This window comes from Crinia signifera, chromosome 19 (assembly GCF_055691185.1).
Source record: "Crinia signifera chromosome 19, ASM5569118v1, whole genome shotgun sequence".
In the NCBI taxonomy this organism is placed as follows: Eukaryota; Metazoa; Chordata; class Amphibia; order Anura; family Myobatrachidae; genus Crinia; species Crinia signifera.
In genome coordinates, this window is record NC_139226.1 from 28,819,342 (window position 1) to 28,835,158 (window position 15,817).

The window sequence follows — 15,817 nt, forward strand, 5'->3', positions numbered from 1 at the left end:
AACTTCTACCCCTATCCTTGCCTCAGGACAAAGCTGTGAGATCGACTCCATTGTGGACATCCATTAATTTCTGCTTATTTGGACACCATACTAAAGGCGGATACCGTGCTCCCAGACACCGCTGGTAATAACATCCATACTGGTGAGGCTTTACTTTTGGGCACGGAAGCCATATCTGATCCATTGCTGGAACTCTCCAGGTCATATCGCCACAGTAACATCCCTCCGGTGTTTGAGACAATCTCCATCCGTCTCACACCACACTACAGAGGACTGATTCCACCTAGCGATCCCTGACCCCTCCAGCGGCACAAAAAGCAGCCGCACATATCGTGAGGATTTTCCAGCTACAAATACCTTTTCTTCAGAAAGATCCAGAACTTCCAATTGGTAAAGTGCACTTACCTGCTTTCCACAATTAAGTGATCACAAAATTATGTTCACAATATAATGTCCTTTGAGGCGGGATATCCCTTTTTCACTTGATTTCATTAATTCCAGTTTACTTTTATTCCCCACCTTCTCAATTTTATTAAGTTGTAATTATTGTTTTATTTTATGATTGTACAATTGTATACATATGCATTTTTAAAAAGTAAAATTTATACCTTTATAAACAATTTGGTTTATTCATTGATATAAGCGCTGCCTAAACACGCCTTGTGCGAGTACCTCTTTCTAGCTCTATGTCCACTTGGATAGTAAAGTAGCAACCAAGTGTACCTGCACCAAAAGAACGTGTCAGCCATGTTCCCGGCGACCTAACGCTTGTGTCTAATTCCGTTACCATCGATCTAGACGCGGTTGGCTATTTAGTTGTCTAACGAGGCGTGGTCGACTATAACATGGTCAGATCCGTCCACCGGATACTTTCGAATTCATGCCTCCTGTATGTTTTTAAAGTGTCCTTTTAATATAGCAATAGTTTGTAAAGTTCAGGCATTTACCACAAGGTGGCAGCATTGTACAAAGGTGATGTAGTTCTAATTCGCACAGACTTTTTCAATGGTGTCAAATTATAGACATCCGAAATCCACCTTGGACAACAATATCGTGTCCATCCAAACCGGCAGAGACAGAGTAAGTAAATGCCGGCGTTATCGGTTGTTATTATTATTATGGACAGAGTATGCCAGCCATGGGCAATGCAAATGTAACCCTCAGCCCCACATGTATCTAGCTATGCCCCAATACATCTGCCATGTTTTTATTATGCCTTTGCTGGTGCAGTAACTAAAGTAAAGTTTTGTTGTCTTGCACAAATCAAATGCATTCATGAAATGTGTCAACTGATCAATATCAGATCATTGTAATTCTAGGTGTGGTTTCTATCAAGTCTTTAATCATTAGTTCTTTCCAAAAAGCCCGTTGGGGGAGGGGGGGTCTGTTCTTATTTTTAGAAAGAGCCGTATCCTTATGTTGGCTTTATCAGATCTGGTGTCACTCTTCACAGGAGCTTCTTCATGGTGTTGTATTTGAATTATTCGTACAGGTTACAGCCTGTTGCCCATCACTATATGTAGCCCCGAAGTTAGATTATTTGACTCAGTAGAATCCAGTAACCACAACATCATCAAATGACTTGTGCATTATTGGACACGACGGGGAATTGGCAGTTTGTGGTCATAAAGTGCCACCGTTGCCTACTGTAAACTAGCAGCATCCCATGCTTCTGAGTTCCGAGATCTCTGATGGAGACACAAAAGCCTTGACCTTAAATGGGTTAGTGTTCCAGCTAGGCTGTGTCAGCAGGGCGTTGCACCCTGCCCTTATGGAAACCCCCTGCTGTAACAGCCTTCCGATTGCCATCCCCACCCGCATGCAGTTGTTGATATTGAATCTACCGATTGACTGGTAACGGTCAGCCAGATACCGCTGCAGGCTGCAGAGTCTATACATTGTGGGGCTAGAGCTTGTGGGCAGAAGTGCTGGGCAATCAGCCTAAAATGAGCAGGGGCAGAGTCGCAATACCACTACCCATCCATTAGTTGCCACGCCCCCTTACCGTGCCTTATTTCCCTAGGGTGAACACTAAGAATTATAAGGCGTTCACTACATTTAGGGCTTTGTTAAAATCATTGATCCGAATTACTTCTCCACGTTGAAGCCACTTCAGCTTAAATGCAGAGAACTAGTAGTGTTCTTAGTTTTAATTCTTTTTGTGGTCTCCCTCTGAAAAGTAAACTAAAGCCTGCTGAAGGCTGTGTTGATGGGAACGTAACAGTTAAATGGCCACACCGCTATTCATTTATGTCCTTGCATTAAAACCTATCCATTGTGCTCTGGTCCATGTTGGAGGCTTCCTGTCCCTTAGATCTTTGTTTTGTGGGTTTTGTTTTTATAGTTGCTGGGCTTCGGGACGGCACTGCTTGAAAATGTGGATCCGAATCCTGACAATTATGTTAGTGCTGGCATCATCCAAACCAAGTCTGTACAGGTCGGATGTCTGTTACGCCTAGAGCCCAACATCCAAGCTCAAGTAAGTGGAGTTCCACTCAGGCAACTGAGCAGTGGAGTCAGTTTTATGGACTTAAGGTGCCCACACACAGTATGTTTTATTTCTTCATGTGTTTTGTACTAGATCACATGTGATACGCTACAGCAGTGTGTGTGTGTGTGTGTGTGTTTGTGTGTGTGTGATTTGAACTAGATGCGATCTAGTACAAAATGTGCTGCCTGCACCTACTTTTTTTTTTTTATTTTGACTGCGGGAGCGCACATCGCAAGCCAAAAGAAACACTGTGCAATGTTCACTGCATGCGATGCATTTCCAACTAAAAATTACAAAATGCATCTGACCATCGCATCGTGTGTGGGCACCATTAGCGCAGATCTGCTTTAGGCTGGGCTCACACATAGCGGCCAAGCAGGTCCTAATCAGTGGGATCTGCTTGGCCGGAAGGAGGTTGTGGACGGATTCTAAAGAACAGGGATGTGGCCCCTGCCAACCAGATTTCAAGGGGAACGCATACATTCAAATGTATGTGTTTGTCCTGAAATCCGGTAGTCCCGTCGGCTGCGGCCCCACCACGCATGTGTTGGTAGCTGCATAGGAGCTTTTGTGCAGGCTCCTTCCGGTATAACATACTGTATAATAACTATTAAACTAAGAACTTTTTAAAATTGGATAGATTGTGATGCGCTAGTGGATGGTAGGGTAGGAAATACCGCCTGTTGGCACATGTCTGCTCAAAAAAAACTTGACCGTTGCCGACCCTGTCTACCATAGCCATGTTGACCTTCATAGTTTCGACCTAGAAACCATATCCCCTCTTGAGTGATGTCCGTTATCCTTTCATGTGCGATAGAGATTTCTTCCTTATAATAATATCCTTAACTTTAAAACGGATGTTCTTCAGTAAGTTGCGGTGAGATGCTCGGGTGCTGTCTTTCATAGAATCCAGTAGGAACGCTTGGGCAGATATATTAAGCCTGGTGCGGTGATAAGGTATCAGCCAATCAGCTCCTAACTGTAAAGTTACAAGCTGGGTTTGAAAAATGGCATAAGCTGATTGGCTGCTTCTTATTTAGGCTTAATTCATCTGCTCCTCTGTTTCTGAACCGGCCATTAATAAATATGAGCTTATCAGGAACTGGGTTCCTCAACCTGTCCTGGAACAAATGTACTATCAATACCGATATAAATATAACCTGATGGATAATGAGTGAAGTGCGCAGTTTACGTACTATGTCCTTAAACTAATACCTTTTACTCCTAGCTACGTGTGAACAAAGCGTAGTGCAGCGTATCGAACCTTTCTCATGTATTATACGCTAGACCGATAGCTGTAATTGAGTATCCTTTCGCAGTACTTAGCACCCAAACTGCGTACACCTTTTAAGGACAATGTCTGTATTACACCTTTGTCGTTATATGCGAATAAGAGTCAAGGCAAGGGATTAACTCAAAGTAAGGAGATAGTCTCCAAATAATGTATTTAGTCCCTAGCGGACAGCAGGGGGTTACAGAAATAAGAACCAGATATAACACACGATAACAGTTGAATTAACAATACTAAATATGCTTTACACTACTAGGGGAAAAGAAACAGATACATAATATAATCAGCCATAACTACATACAGGAATACAAATGTTACCGTCATATCAATAGCGCAGCGCGGTCCGGTCGAGCTCACTAGGTTCAAATAGAACTTAGTCTGGTCAGGATGGAGGGGGGGGGGGGTGAGCAGTGAAGAAGTGACCGAGCCAGCCAGGGATCGCTACTTTTATAGTGTCCACACAAAGAGAGGTCAAAGGTAGTTTTCATTGGTCCAAGAGTTCAAATGTCAGGTCCTCGTGGATTGGTGCAGAGGGAATGTGCTTCTGTGTTCTTTGTTAGCTGGCATCGTCATAGGGGGGTCGTAAATCAACCACAAGAACTGGTTACAACCTGATCCTTTGTCTTCCTCAGTTCACATGGCAAAAGTACATAGATTATGGATTTTGTCCGTAATTATCAGACATTAGGACTTGCGAACTTTTCGCTACGACCGGAACATCTTTTAAGACACGGAACATAAAGATACTAAACATGTACAGAGACAATCGTGTATTATTGTTTAAACTATGTGCTGTGAACTAAATCTTCATTTGACTATATTTTATTTTGTGTAAGTGTGGGATATGAATTTATGTGTTGCTGTGTTATGTGTTAGTATGGCTGCGTTTAAGGCTCGCTTCGCTACACAGAACTTGGGTATTATACTTTATTTGCGCAACTCTGCGAACCAAAATGGCGGCCATACCAATCTAAAATGGCGTGTATGTAATTCGACTTTAACAGTACTTTCTATAAGAGTGCTTTCTATCTGTATGGTGACTTAATAGCGGCACCACTAAATGTATTCTTGCACCTCCTTTTTCCAGAAAATGGGTACTGACTTTCTCTATCCCCCATTGCAGATGTACCGGCTGACATTAAGAACCAGCAAAGAATCTGTTTCCAAGCACCTCTGTGAGCTCTTGTCAAAGCAGTTTTAAGCCAACAAGGATATGGTCGCTATAGACGGTTACACTGGCAAACAAACACTATGTGGACGGTTTACCATACAACGTGAAACTACGTGTCTGTGTGCATGTAATGGCAACAGCCGGGGTCCATCGCCCGTCTCTACAGATTGTCTTTATTTTGTGTGTTTGTGCTTCACATCCGGTAAAGTCCCAGGGACTTAGAACTTTTACAAACAAGATAAAGACCAGGCTAACTTTTAATATTTTTATTGTCTTAAGATGTGTGGTCGTTCTACTAGATTTTGTCGTTCTTGCTGTGACTATAATTTTTTTTTTACTCGCCTGAAAAAGGGGGGTGCATGAAGCAGAAGTACCCTGCATTTCCGGGCAGATGGTGCCACCGTCCACGTTGCCTCCAGCTGCGGACTCGGGATCGGACATCTGCATGCTGGCCCAAAGTCATATCACACACTGAACAGTGGAAGTGCTGCTTTTCGGAAAGGACGCACACAGACTATTAAAATCAGAAAGGTTTTCACAATCTGGTTCTATGTGAAGTGGAAAGGAAAGCAGTAGTTATTTGTGTTCTTACTTTTTCGTATTCTCTTCCCATGTGCTCTTTTGTGTCCTTTTAATGCTAGTGGCGCCATCTGTCGCTCGGGTGATAGTTACATGCATATCGGCACCTATGGTATTATTGAGCTTTGCTGAACAACAACATAAAGAAGGGAGGTGAACAGCTACTTTCCTCTGAAGTCCGACGCATTTTGTAGATCGTCCCTTGGTTAAAAAGCTTACTTTTTAAAAACTATCGAACTTTCATCGGTTGGAAGGTATGGATTGTATATGATAACTCTACCATAATCAGTTCTTGCATATATGTGTATTTATAAGGGGAAATCTAGCTTCTGCAGGGTCTGGTGTCTAGTAAGTCTAACTGTGCCAGCGAGCAAGTGTTTTGATCTCCGTCAGAGTTGACGTGCTGGATCTCTGTGTTCATCACATTATACCTTGTCTGACTCCAGCTGCTAGGATGTACCTGATTGGTTTGTGTCCCTGGTACACTGTCTCTGGGTTTTTTTTTTTTTTTTAAATCCCTATGCATTCCATACCTCGTTTGTGTATCCAGTGGTTACTGCTGGCCTTGTACAGGCATTCCGTGGGTGCACTTGTATGTCTACAAACCATATGTGTTCTCCCAAAGAGCTTAATTCCTCCATCCTGGCCTTCTTGCTCTTCTCCCCTGCAACTGAAAAAGTTGTAACTTTGTTATAAATATAATGTCCCTCCCTTGAAGCCAATATTTAGTTGTTGCAGGTTCTCTCATTACCTCCCCATTAAATGGCGCAACCTGCCTTACAATATTATGCTTATCCCTTTTATCATTTAAAATGTATGACCTATAATGGCAATGTTTGTGGTTTTCACCTTTTTTATTTTACTATTTTTATGGTAGGTCCTTCACCTGCCAATGTACATAGATATATATATAAATATATAAAATATTATATAAATGTTAATACATAATCATAGGTACATCTATGATACAGCCCTGCACCCTTGTCGATCTGGGACTCCCAGAATTAGATGTCACGTTGGAACAATCTAGCGATACGGTCACTGTGCCACGTTAGTGCGCTTTGCAAGAATAAGATAATCCTATTCAGGGCTCTACCTGTGCTCAGCCAAGTCTTCAGCACTAGACGCGGTAGTTCTGTCACTACTTTTAAAAGGGACTGTCCTCTCTGCTCTATATGTATCAGACTCCAAGCTAAACCCACGTCCAACATGTGCCACATTGACGCCCACATTCAACGTCCGTTTGTCAGGCCCTTCTTTTACTTTGATTGGCTGGCTCTGCTTAAACAGCCAGTGACAGCACAATAACGGAAAAAAAAGGTGAGGTAATGAGCTGATGTCCGCACCGTGGATACAGCATCCTTGCTGGAAGTCAGTACATTCTGATGCTTGGTGGTCATTTTATTTATTCCTCTCCAGTATGGCTGCAGACGTCTTAAATTTGCAGGTCTACAACTCCAAATCTAAAAGCTCAGCTGGTGCTCCCTCAAACAAGCCCCCGTTTCGGTTGAGTGGTGATCACATGGTCTTAGAATTTTAGTGCAACTCTTTTTTTATTTAATTTTTTTCGAAAGGGAATTTTTTTTATTTATTTTTTTAAGCCATTTGTATCTTTTTATTATTTTTTTTTGGTTTTCTTTCCTGGTTATGGAGTGGAGTTTCCTATTCTGTGTAGTGCACTGCTAGTTACCAGCTCCTGTCTGAGAGTTTGTGTGTGTGAGTGTGTAGCTGCATATGGATGTTATTCTGAAGCTTAGTGCGTTCTGTATCATATTAGACTTACATATTTTCTATCTGTATTTTATAAACTGTATCATTCCCACCGCAAGTCCTGGAATAAAAAAGTTGAGCCATGGCCTCAGACCATTTGTTATATTTTAGGTGAACCTGAGACTTGTCCTTGCTGGAACATGATCACTGTGAGTTACATAGTTTTATGTCGTATTTTCACGTCCCATCTCCCCCAATTCGACCCACTCAAACGAGTTTCCGCTGCAGCACAGATCATAGACGGCTGCTGGGGAGGAGGAGGAGCCTCCACCAAAATGGGTGGGATGACCCCGGTTGAGCTGGCAAATGCTGGGTCCAGTACAGTTGTATTATTCATGACTGGGTGCTTGTGCAAGAGGTGTGTGGGACGGCATTTGCTGTTGAATAAAATGCACGTCTATTGCGGCGGTGGTACTTTGAGCGTTCTCTTTAAACATCCATAAATGTAATTGCTTTATAGGTCTGACATATCGGCCGTGATTTACTGCACGACTGAAAATAAAATAACTGGGGCAGTCTTGTTTTGCAGAACATGCTCTCTGCATGTTATCAGGGAATTGCTAGGAGTTGTTATATGGTTATCTTGTAGGGGTGATACCAGCTTATAGATACCTGGTTTCTAAAGCAAAGGTTGTCCAGAATGTTTTAATGGGACGATTAACCCCTTCACTGGTACTCCCCAGAATTGTATGGGTTATGCTCCAGTGCGCAGACTGGCAAACCCAGAAAATTCTCGGGAGTGTCAATGTCTGTGCTCCCTCCTGCCGGGCTGCCCGGCCCCGCTTCCTTCCCCCGGCTGTGTGCGGCATGACCTTGCTAACGTCACGCCACACACAGCCAGGGGCAGGGCCAGGCAGCGGCTGATGGAGTGCTCAGTGGCGCTTCCCAGCCCTGGGAAACAGTGTGTTGGGGGGGGGGGGGGGGGGGATTGAGGGAGCGCTCCCCACTGAGCCAGTTTTTTTTGTGGGGAGTCCTACCAAAAAAGAAAAACACTGACTAGGTTTAACCAGTTTACGTGACAAAAAAAATGGCTTTGTATCAGGTCAACGGATCGGTGATGACTAGATTGACAAATCCCGTAGCCCACCACGAATGGGTGAATGGGACTAGATAGACCCCTAAACAAAGCCAATAGCATCTGCTATACTTTACTGTCCCAGTGGACATGGAGAATAAAACCTATGTCGACATAGACAATAACAAAAAAATGAAAAACTTGCATTGGTACTTGTGTATTTTGGCGGCGCCCATCGCATCGCATACCATAAGGCATGCGATGCGAAATCGCGCGATATTGTACAATGCCATACAATTTTTAAATTGTATGACATTGTATATGCCATAAAATGCAATGCGATTAAACATTGTATAAGCACCCTAATGGGTGCTTACAATGTTAATTGCACCCCCCCACTATAAACGTCAACCCGAAGCGTGGCGAGCCTGCGAGGTGGCGGCGGTACGCGTCCTCCGACCTTTTCATACACCCACTATCCACGTCGGCGTGGAGTTGAGAATAGAAAGTGTGGCGAGCGCAGCGAGGGGACGCGGATACCTGTGAAGGCTGCGAGGGGACTCCGATACCTGTGAAGGTATCCACGTCCCCTCGCGGGGCTCGCCACGCTTCGGGCTCACCACACTTTCTATTCTCAGCTCCACGCCGACGTGGATAGTGGGGGTATGAAAAGGTCGGAGGACGTGTACCGCCGCCCCTCGCGTGCTCGCTGCACTCGCCACGCTTCGGGTTCACGTTTATAGTGTGTGGGTGGCGGGGGGGAACACTTCTACTTGCATATAAAGCTATTAACCATACTGCACCAGCATATATCTCTGCACTTATCACACAATATCTCCCATCTCGACCACTCCGCTCTGCACAAGATTTGCGTCTCTCATCTGAGCGGATCACTAGCTCCCATTCACTATTACAGGACTTTCATCGGGCTGCTCCCATCCTATGGAATGCCCTTCCATGCACAATTAGACTCTCCGCTAGCCTCCAAACTTTCAAGCGTTCCCTGAAAACTCACCTCTTCAGGCAAGCCTATCATATTTAAGTTCTACACGCATAACCCTCTGAGGCACTTATGTATTATATAGCTTCCCTTCTGGACTTGTAACTTGTTGGGACTGCTATGCTATTACTGGTGCCTGTCCTTGTGTTTCCCTCCTATATCCCTATAGATTGTAAGCTTGCAGCAGGGCCCTCCTACCTCCATGTCTGTCTGTTGTTACCCAGTTTGTTTTATCACTGTTTACTATTGTAAAGCGCAACGGAATCTGCTGCGCTATATAAGAAACTGCAAATAAATAAATAATAAATAAATAAATAAGCACATATTAGGGAGCTTATACAATCTTTCATCGGGTGCATGGCATGCGATGCGATTAAAACATTGCGCAATGGGAATCGGGGGTGCCGCTATAATACACAAGTACCCTTGCATTGACCTTCTCACGATCAACCAAGTCCCTGTTCCTGATGTATTGCTTGTTTTGATCTTTTCTTACTGTCAATCTAGACGCTGTTGACTATGTTTAGCTGTCTAACCAGACGCGTTTCGACCATTCGTGGTCGATCACATGATTGTCCATCTGCTATATCATAACCGCCGGCTTCTGCCAGGTAGAAATTGATACATTGGGAAAGAATGTTCATAATTTACCATTAATCAGGCTGTCAAACAGTGGGGGGATGAATTGAAGCTTCAACAGAGAAGCTGGTTGCTATGGGGAACTGTACTTTTCTCTATTATTTTATAGCCTGGACTAGATGAAGGAAAGAAGCTGAAGGATAGAAGTTGCTAGGGGCAACTTTTTTTTTTTTTCCCTCTTGAAGGTTTTATACATCTCCCTAGTGGCATACTATACCTGAACCCCAGTGCAAATTTAGTATTGTGTGCCCTGGACTTGCACACACAAATAAATAAATAAAAAAAAAATATATATATATATATATATATATATATATATATATATATATATATATATATATATATATATAAATTCTCTCTCTGCGATTTATACAAATATTATTAAAACCTTTTATTATAGAAGACCTGTGCCCTGATAACTCGCGCACATGTTTCACATCTCTGTTCGGTACATAATTAACTTGTCTTCTGCCAACATTGCAGCAGCTGGGAATCCTTTAGTTGATGGGTATGTGTTTGTGTTCCCCATGTACAGTGTTCTGTAACATTGTTAGTTTACAGCATCCAGGATTGTACTTCTGCACAGAAACTCTGCCACATTGTCAGCCAGTTGGTGCATAAGACCTGATTCTGGTTAACTTTCAAAAGTAGATTCTCTAATGGACAAAACTATGTGCACTGCAGGTGGGGCAGATGTAACCTGTGCAGAGAGAGTTGTTGAAAAAAATAAACAATTTTATTAGGGAAAACGAGACTCCACATGTAGCAGGTGCCGTGATGAGGTTTTTGTTCAACCCAAGCTACTCTATCAGTCTAGTATTCAATGCAAGAAGCTAATACACACTCATTTTGCATGATTCCCTTCCATCGACCTTGGGGAACGACTGGCAGGGGCTGGATAATGTCTGGGGTCTTTGAGGCTATTTTTGAATTTATCTCTCTACATCAAGTCAGGTTCTTACAATTAATTTTCCTGTGCAGTCCTGTGATATATTTGTGCTTTCTAAAACACAAGTTGCTTTGGTGTCCTATGGGCTAGAAAATACTGAACCGCCATTGTTTGTTACTCATTTGGCTATGGTCTGCAGTTTAATAATTAATGATTTGAACTAGAGTTTCCTCAGCACCTCCGAAACAGAACGGTAGATAAGAACCTTTTGGCCCATCTAGTCTGCCCTTCAAGTTGGAATCGCAATGTTTGGTGTCACCCAACAAACAAGAAGAGTTTGTCACTCACTTGTGGTTCCATCTATTTGGGATCAAAACATTTGTGCCAATTTGTAGTGCTCCATTTGTCATTTCTTCAAACACAAGAGTGTAAATAAAATAACATTACTTGAAGAATGTGGTTGACTCTCATCAATACTCTATTGGGAGGGAGAAAGTAGACCAGCCTACATCGGACCACCTTGTCAACATGCATCTGGTTAATCCTACACTTTTGCTTTCTTGCTCTAGTGAACATAATTTCTGTTTTTGAAATGATCTTCAACCCTGGAAATGTCATGGTTCTTCCTTCAGCAGAGAACGTTTCCCTTCACGACCAGAATGCATGTGCTTGATTGTGGTAATTGGATGCCAGAGCTATAAGGTCCACTCAGACAATACCACCATAGTTGCTTATATAAACCATCAATTGGACTTGAGGAGCTAGGTGATGATGGCCTTGATTACCAGCATTTGGTTTTGAGCAGAAGACTGTTTCATTTGCAACAGCCATTCACCACTGGCTGGAAAATCTGGCACTCGAAAATACCAGAAGTTTTTGATCTATACAACAATCCACCTTCCAGTCCTTACTGGTTGCTCCAGAAGGTCCTGCTACTAAAAGATCATGGCTTTAAGGGATGATAAACTATGAAATGCCTGTTTGCTGCTTGCTTTCTGATCGAGCATGCTGGCTTTCCGCACTTGACTTTCAAAGCATGGCTGTTGAAGCTGCAGTTGCAAGTACCCTTCAGATCACCATTTGATCTGGTTCTCCTTCCTTCTTCAAGAAGGTAATTCTAGACCTGATCGCACAACCGCAAATTAGGTAGACAGTGCTCCGCTATAGAGAAATCCTGCCTTGCAAATTAATGTATACGCTGTGCAAAAGGATGTGTACGCCTAATGCAGACTTTGAAACGAGCGAAAATAACCAAAATCCTGTTAGTGGCTCACCAATGAATGATTTTTTTCCACTGAGAACCAGTCATCGCAAGCTAGGAGGCGCAAGAGCCTTACTAAGTATATACAAAGAAAGCCGGCATATATGGCATGGTGCTGAAGTGACACACCCTCCCCTAAAACACTTGGATAGGTCCAGCATTTTTTCTGTCCCGCCTAGTATTTTGCATGGCACTCCCATGCAACAGCCTATTCCCACCACCGCCAGCAGATGCCTACTTCCTGTTAATCACCTTGCAAATTGAAAAAGTAGCAGGATTCTATCACTAGCATTGCGGCCCATACGTACATGCAGTTGATTGATAATCAGCTGCTGTTCTAATTTGCAGTCTGATTTGGCCTCCATGTGTTCTGAATTGGGAAGCAATTTTTTACATTGGCAAAACGATGCTATACTGCAAGTGTCAAAATAAAAAGGTGTAGAGAGAGTTGAGGTCACTGCCTGCCTGGGGCCATGAGCCAGCATTTTGTCTGTAATAACTGCCTGCCCGGGGATATGAGCTAGCATCGTGTCTGTGCTCACTGCCTGCCCGGGGATATGAGCTAGCATCGTGTCTGTGCTCACTGCCTGCCCGGGGTCATGAGCCAGCATTGTGTCTGTAATCACTGCCTGCCCGGGGATATGAGCTAGCATCGTGTCTGTACTCACTGCCTGCCTGGGGATATGAGCCAGCATCATGTTTGTAATCACTGCCTGCCTGAGGATATGAGCCAGCCTCGTGTCTGTACTCACTGCCTGCCCGGAGATATTAGCTAGCATTGTGTCTGTACTCACTGCCTGCCCGGAGATATTAGCTAGCATTGTGTCTGTACTCACTGCCTGCCCATGTATATGAGCTAGCATCGTGTCTGTACTCACTGCCTGCCCAGGGATATGAGCCAGCGTTGTGTCTGTAATCACTGCCTGCCCAGGGCCATGAGCCAGCATCATGTTTGTAATCACTGCCTGCCCGAGGATATGAGCCAGCCTCGTGTCTGTACTCACTGCCTGCCCGGAGATATGAGCTAGCATTGTGTCTGTACTCACTGCCTGCCCGGGGATATGAGCCAGCATCGTGTCTGTAATCACTACCTGCCTGGGGATATGAGCTAGCATCATGTCTGTAATCACTGCCAGCCTGGGGATATGAGCTAGCATCGTGTCTGTAATCACTGCCAGTCCGGGGATATGAGCTAGCATCGTGTCTGTAATCACTGCCAGTCCGGGGATATGAGCTAGCATCGTGTCTGTAATCACTGCTTGCCCAGTGATATGAGCCAGCATTGTGTCTGTAATCACTGCCTGTCCAGGGCCATGAGCCAGCATTGTGTCTGTGATCACTGCCTGCCCGGGACCATGAGCCAGCATTGTGTTTGTAATGCCTGCCTGAGGATATGAGCCAGCCTCGTGTCTGTACTCACTGCCTGCCTGGGGATATGAGCCAGCATTGTGTATGTAATCACTACCTGCCTGGGGCCATGAGCCAGCATTGTGTCTGTAATCACTACCTGCCCGGGGCCATGAGCCAGCATCGTGTCTGTAATCACTACCTGCCCGGGATATGAGCCAGCATTGTGTCTGTGATCACTGCCTGCCCAGTGATATGAGCTAGCATTGTGTCTGTACTCACTGCCTGCCCAGTGATATGAGCTAGCATTGTGTCTGTACTCACTGCCTGCCTGGGGTTTTGAGCCAGCATCATGTCTGTGCTCACTGCCTGCCCGAGGATATGATCCAGCCTCGTATCTGTAATCACTGCCTGACCGGGGATATGAGCCAGCATCGTGCCTGTGCTCACTGCCTGCCGGAGGCCATGAGCCATAGTCGTGTCTGTAATCACTGACTGCCCAGGGATATGAGCCAGCATTGTGCCTGTGCTCACTGCCTGCCGGAGGCCATGAGCCATCCTCGTGTTTGTAATCACTGACTGCCCAGGGATATGAGCTAGCATTGTGTCTGTTAAGCCCCGTAAACACAGTGAGATATTGGCTAACGGACAATTTTGACTAAGCAATTTTGTCTAGAAGCAATTTTGTATAAGTCTGGGGTAGCCAACTCCAGTCCTCGAGAGCTAGCAACAGTTAATGTTTTCCAGATCTCCTCACAAAACCAGTAGTAAGTAGAAGTAATTATCTCCACCTGTGGATCTTTTAACCCCTTCCCGACATTGCCTTTTAAGGTAATTTTTTTTTTTTTTTTCCTCCTTGTGTTCAAATAAGCGTAACTTTTTTAATTTTCCGGCTATATAGACACATGAGGGCTTTTTTTTTGCGGGACAAGTTGTACTTTCTAATGGTACCATTTACTATACCGTATAATATTCTGGGGAATCAGGAAATAATTCAATGTGGGGTAAAAAAAAAAAAAAACGCAATTCCACAATTTTGCGCTGGTTACGGTTTTTTTGAAATTCATAGTTCGTTTAAAATGATGGGTTATCTTTATTCTATGGGTCGTTACGATTCCGGTAATACCAAACTTATATAGTTTTCGTTACATTTTACCACTAAAAAAAAAAATAGAAAATGTTACGGTTTTTCGAATTTGCGTCGCGTCGCCATGTTCTGCGGCTTATAACTTTTTTATTTTTCCACCTACGGACCTGGGTGAGGGCTCATTTTTTGCGGGCTGAAGTGTACTTTTTAATTAATACCATTATGGGATATGGGCGACTTTCTGATCTCTTTTAGCTATTTTTTTTTGGGTAGGCGATGCGACCAAAAAGCGTAGTTTTGGCGTTGGGGATTATTTTCCGTTTACGCCTTTAACCGTGCGGGATAACTAATGTTATATTTTAATAGATCGGACTTTTAGGAACGCGGCGATACCAAATATGTTTATTTTTTTTATTATTTATTTATTTTTATTTGGGAAATGGGGAAAGGGGGGTGATTTGAACTTTTAATATTTTATTATTTTTTTTTTATTTTTAAACTTTATTTTTTTTTTTTTTTTACTACAAGGCCCCCTAGTGTACTTGACCACTAGGGGGCGCGATCGCCTGTACTAGGTTCAGCCATAGAGCTCTATGGCTGAACGTAGTGATTTTTTGCACTTCCTATTACATCCTGCCTGAGGCAGGATGTAATAGGTATGAATACACGGACAGCACAGGGGTCTACATTAGACCCCTGGCTACCATGGCAACCGATCGGCACCCTCCGATCGCGCTGCGGGGGGCCCCGATCGGCGCCGGAGGGGGGCGCCCCCCCTCCGATCAGCTATTTAAGCACTGCGGGCGCTTTGCCCGCGGCGCTTAAAGGGTTAAACGGCCGCGATCGGCGAACTCGCCGCTCGTGGCCGTGAGAGCAGGGACATGGCTGTAATATACAGCCATTACCTGCTCTCTATCAAGCCAGCTCACTCCGTGAGCTGGCTTGATTCACCCCCAACCGACATATGACGTAAATGTACGTCATATGTCGGGAAGGGGTTAAAATGTGTTAGTGAGTAATGAGTGCACCTGTGCAGCAGCTAGGTTGTCTGTAAAACATGAACTGTTGGTAGCTCTCGAGGACTGGAGTTGCATACCACTGTTCTAAGTAATACTAGTTTATGATCTAGTCAAAATTGCCGTGCCTGGACAGTCAATCTATGCTAAGCAATATATGCTAGACAATATTGACTATGCTGGAGAAAAACTGGCAGATTTTGACTATCTATCTTAAGACATCCACATGGACATTGATTATGAAGGGTAAAGTGAGCACCG

The 15,817-nt window shown here is 43.9% G+C and overlaps 1 protein-coding gene across 3 annotated transcripts in view; it reads left to right on the forward strand.

The window, feature by feature from the left end:
* Nucleotides 1-7,387, forward strand: part of LOC146042299 (AP-2 complex subunit alpha-1) — a 40,425-nt gene extending 33,038 nt beyond the window's left edge. For all 3 annotated transcript variants that reach the window (XM_083162247.1, XM_083162249.1, XM_083162248.1), the window contains 2 exons: nt 2,345-2,479; nt 4,906-7,387. In XM_083162247.1, the coding sequence (XP_083018373.1) occupies nt 2,345-2,479; nt 4,906-4,983 (213 nt within the window). In that variant the 3' untranslated portion in view covers nt 4,984-7,387. The remainder of the gene's footprint in view (nt 1-2,344; nt 2,480-4,905) is intronic.
* The last annotated feature ends 8,430 nt before the right edge of the window (nt 7,388-15,817 follow it).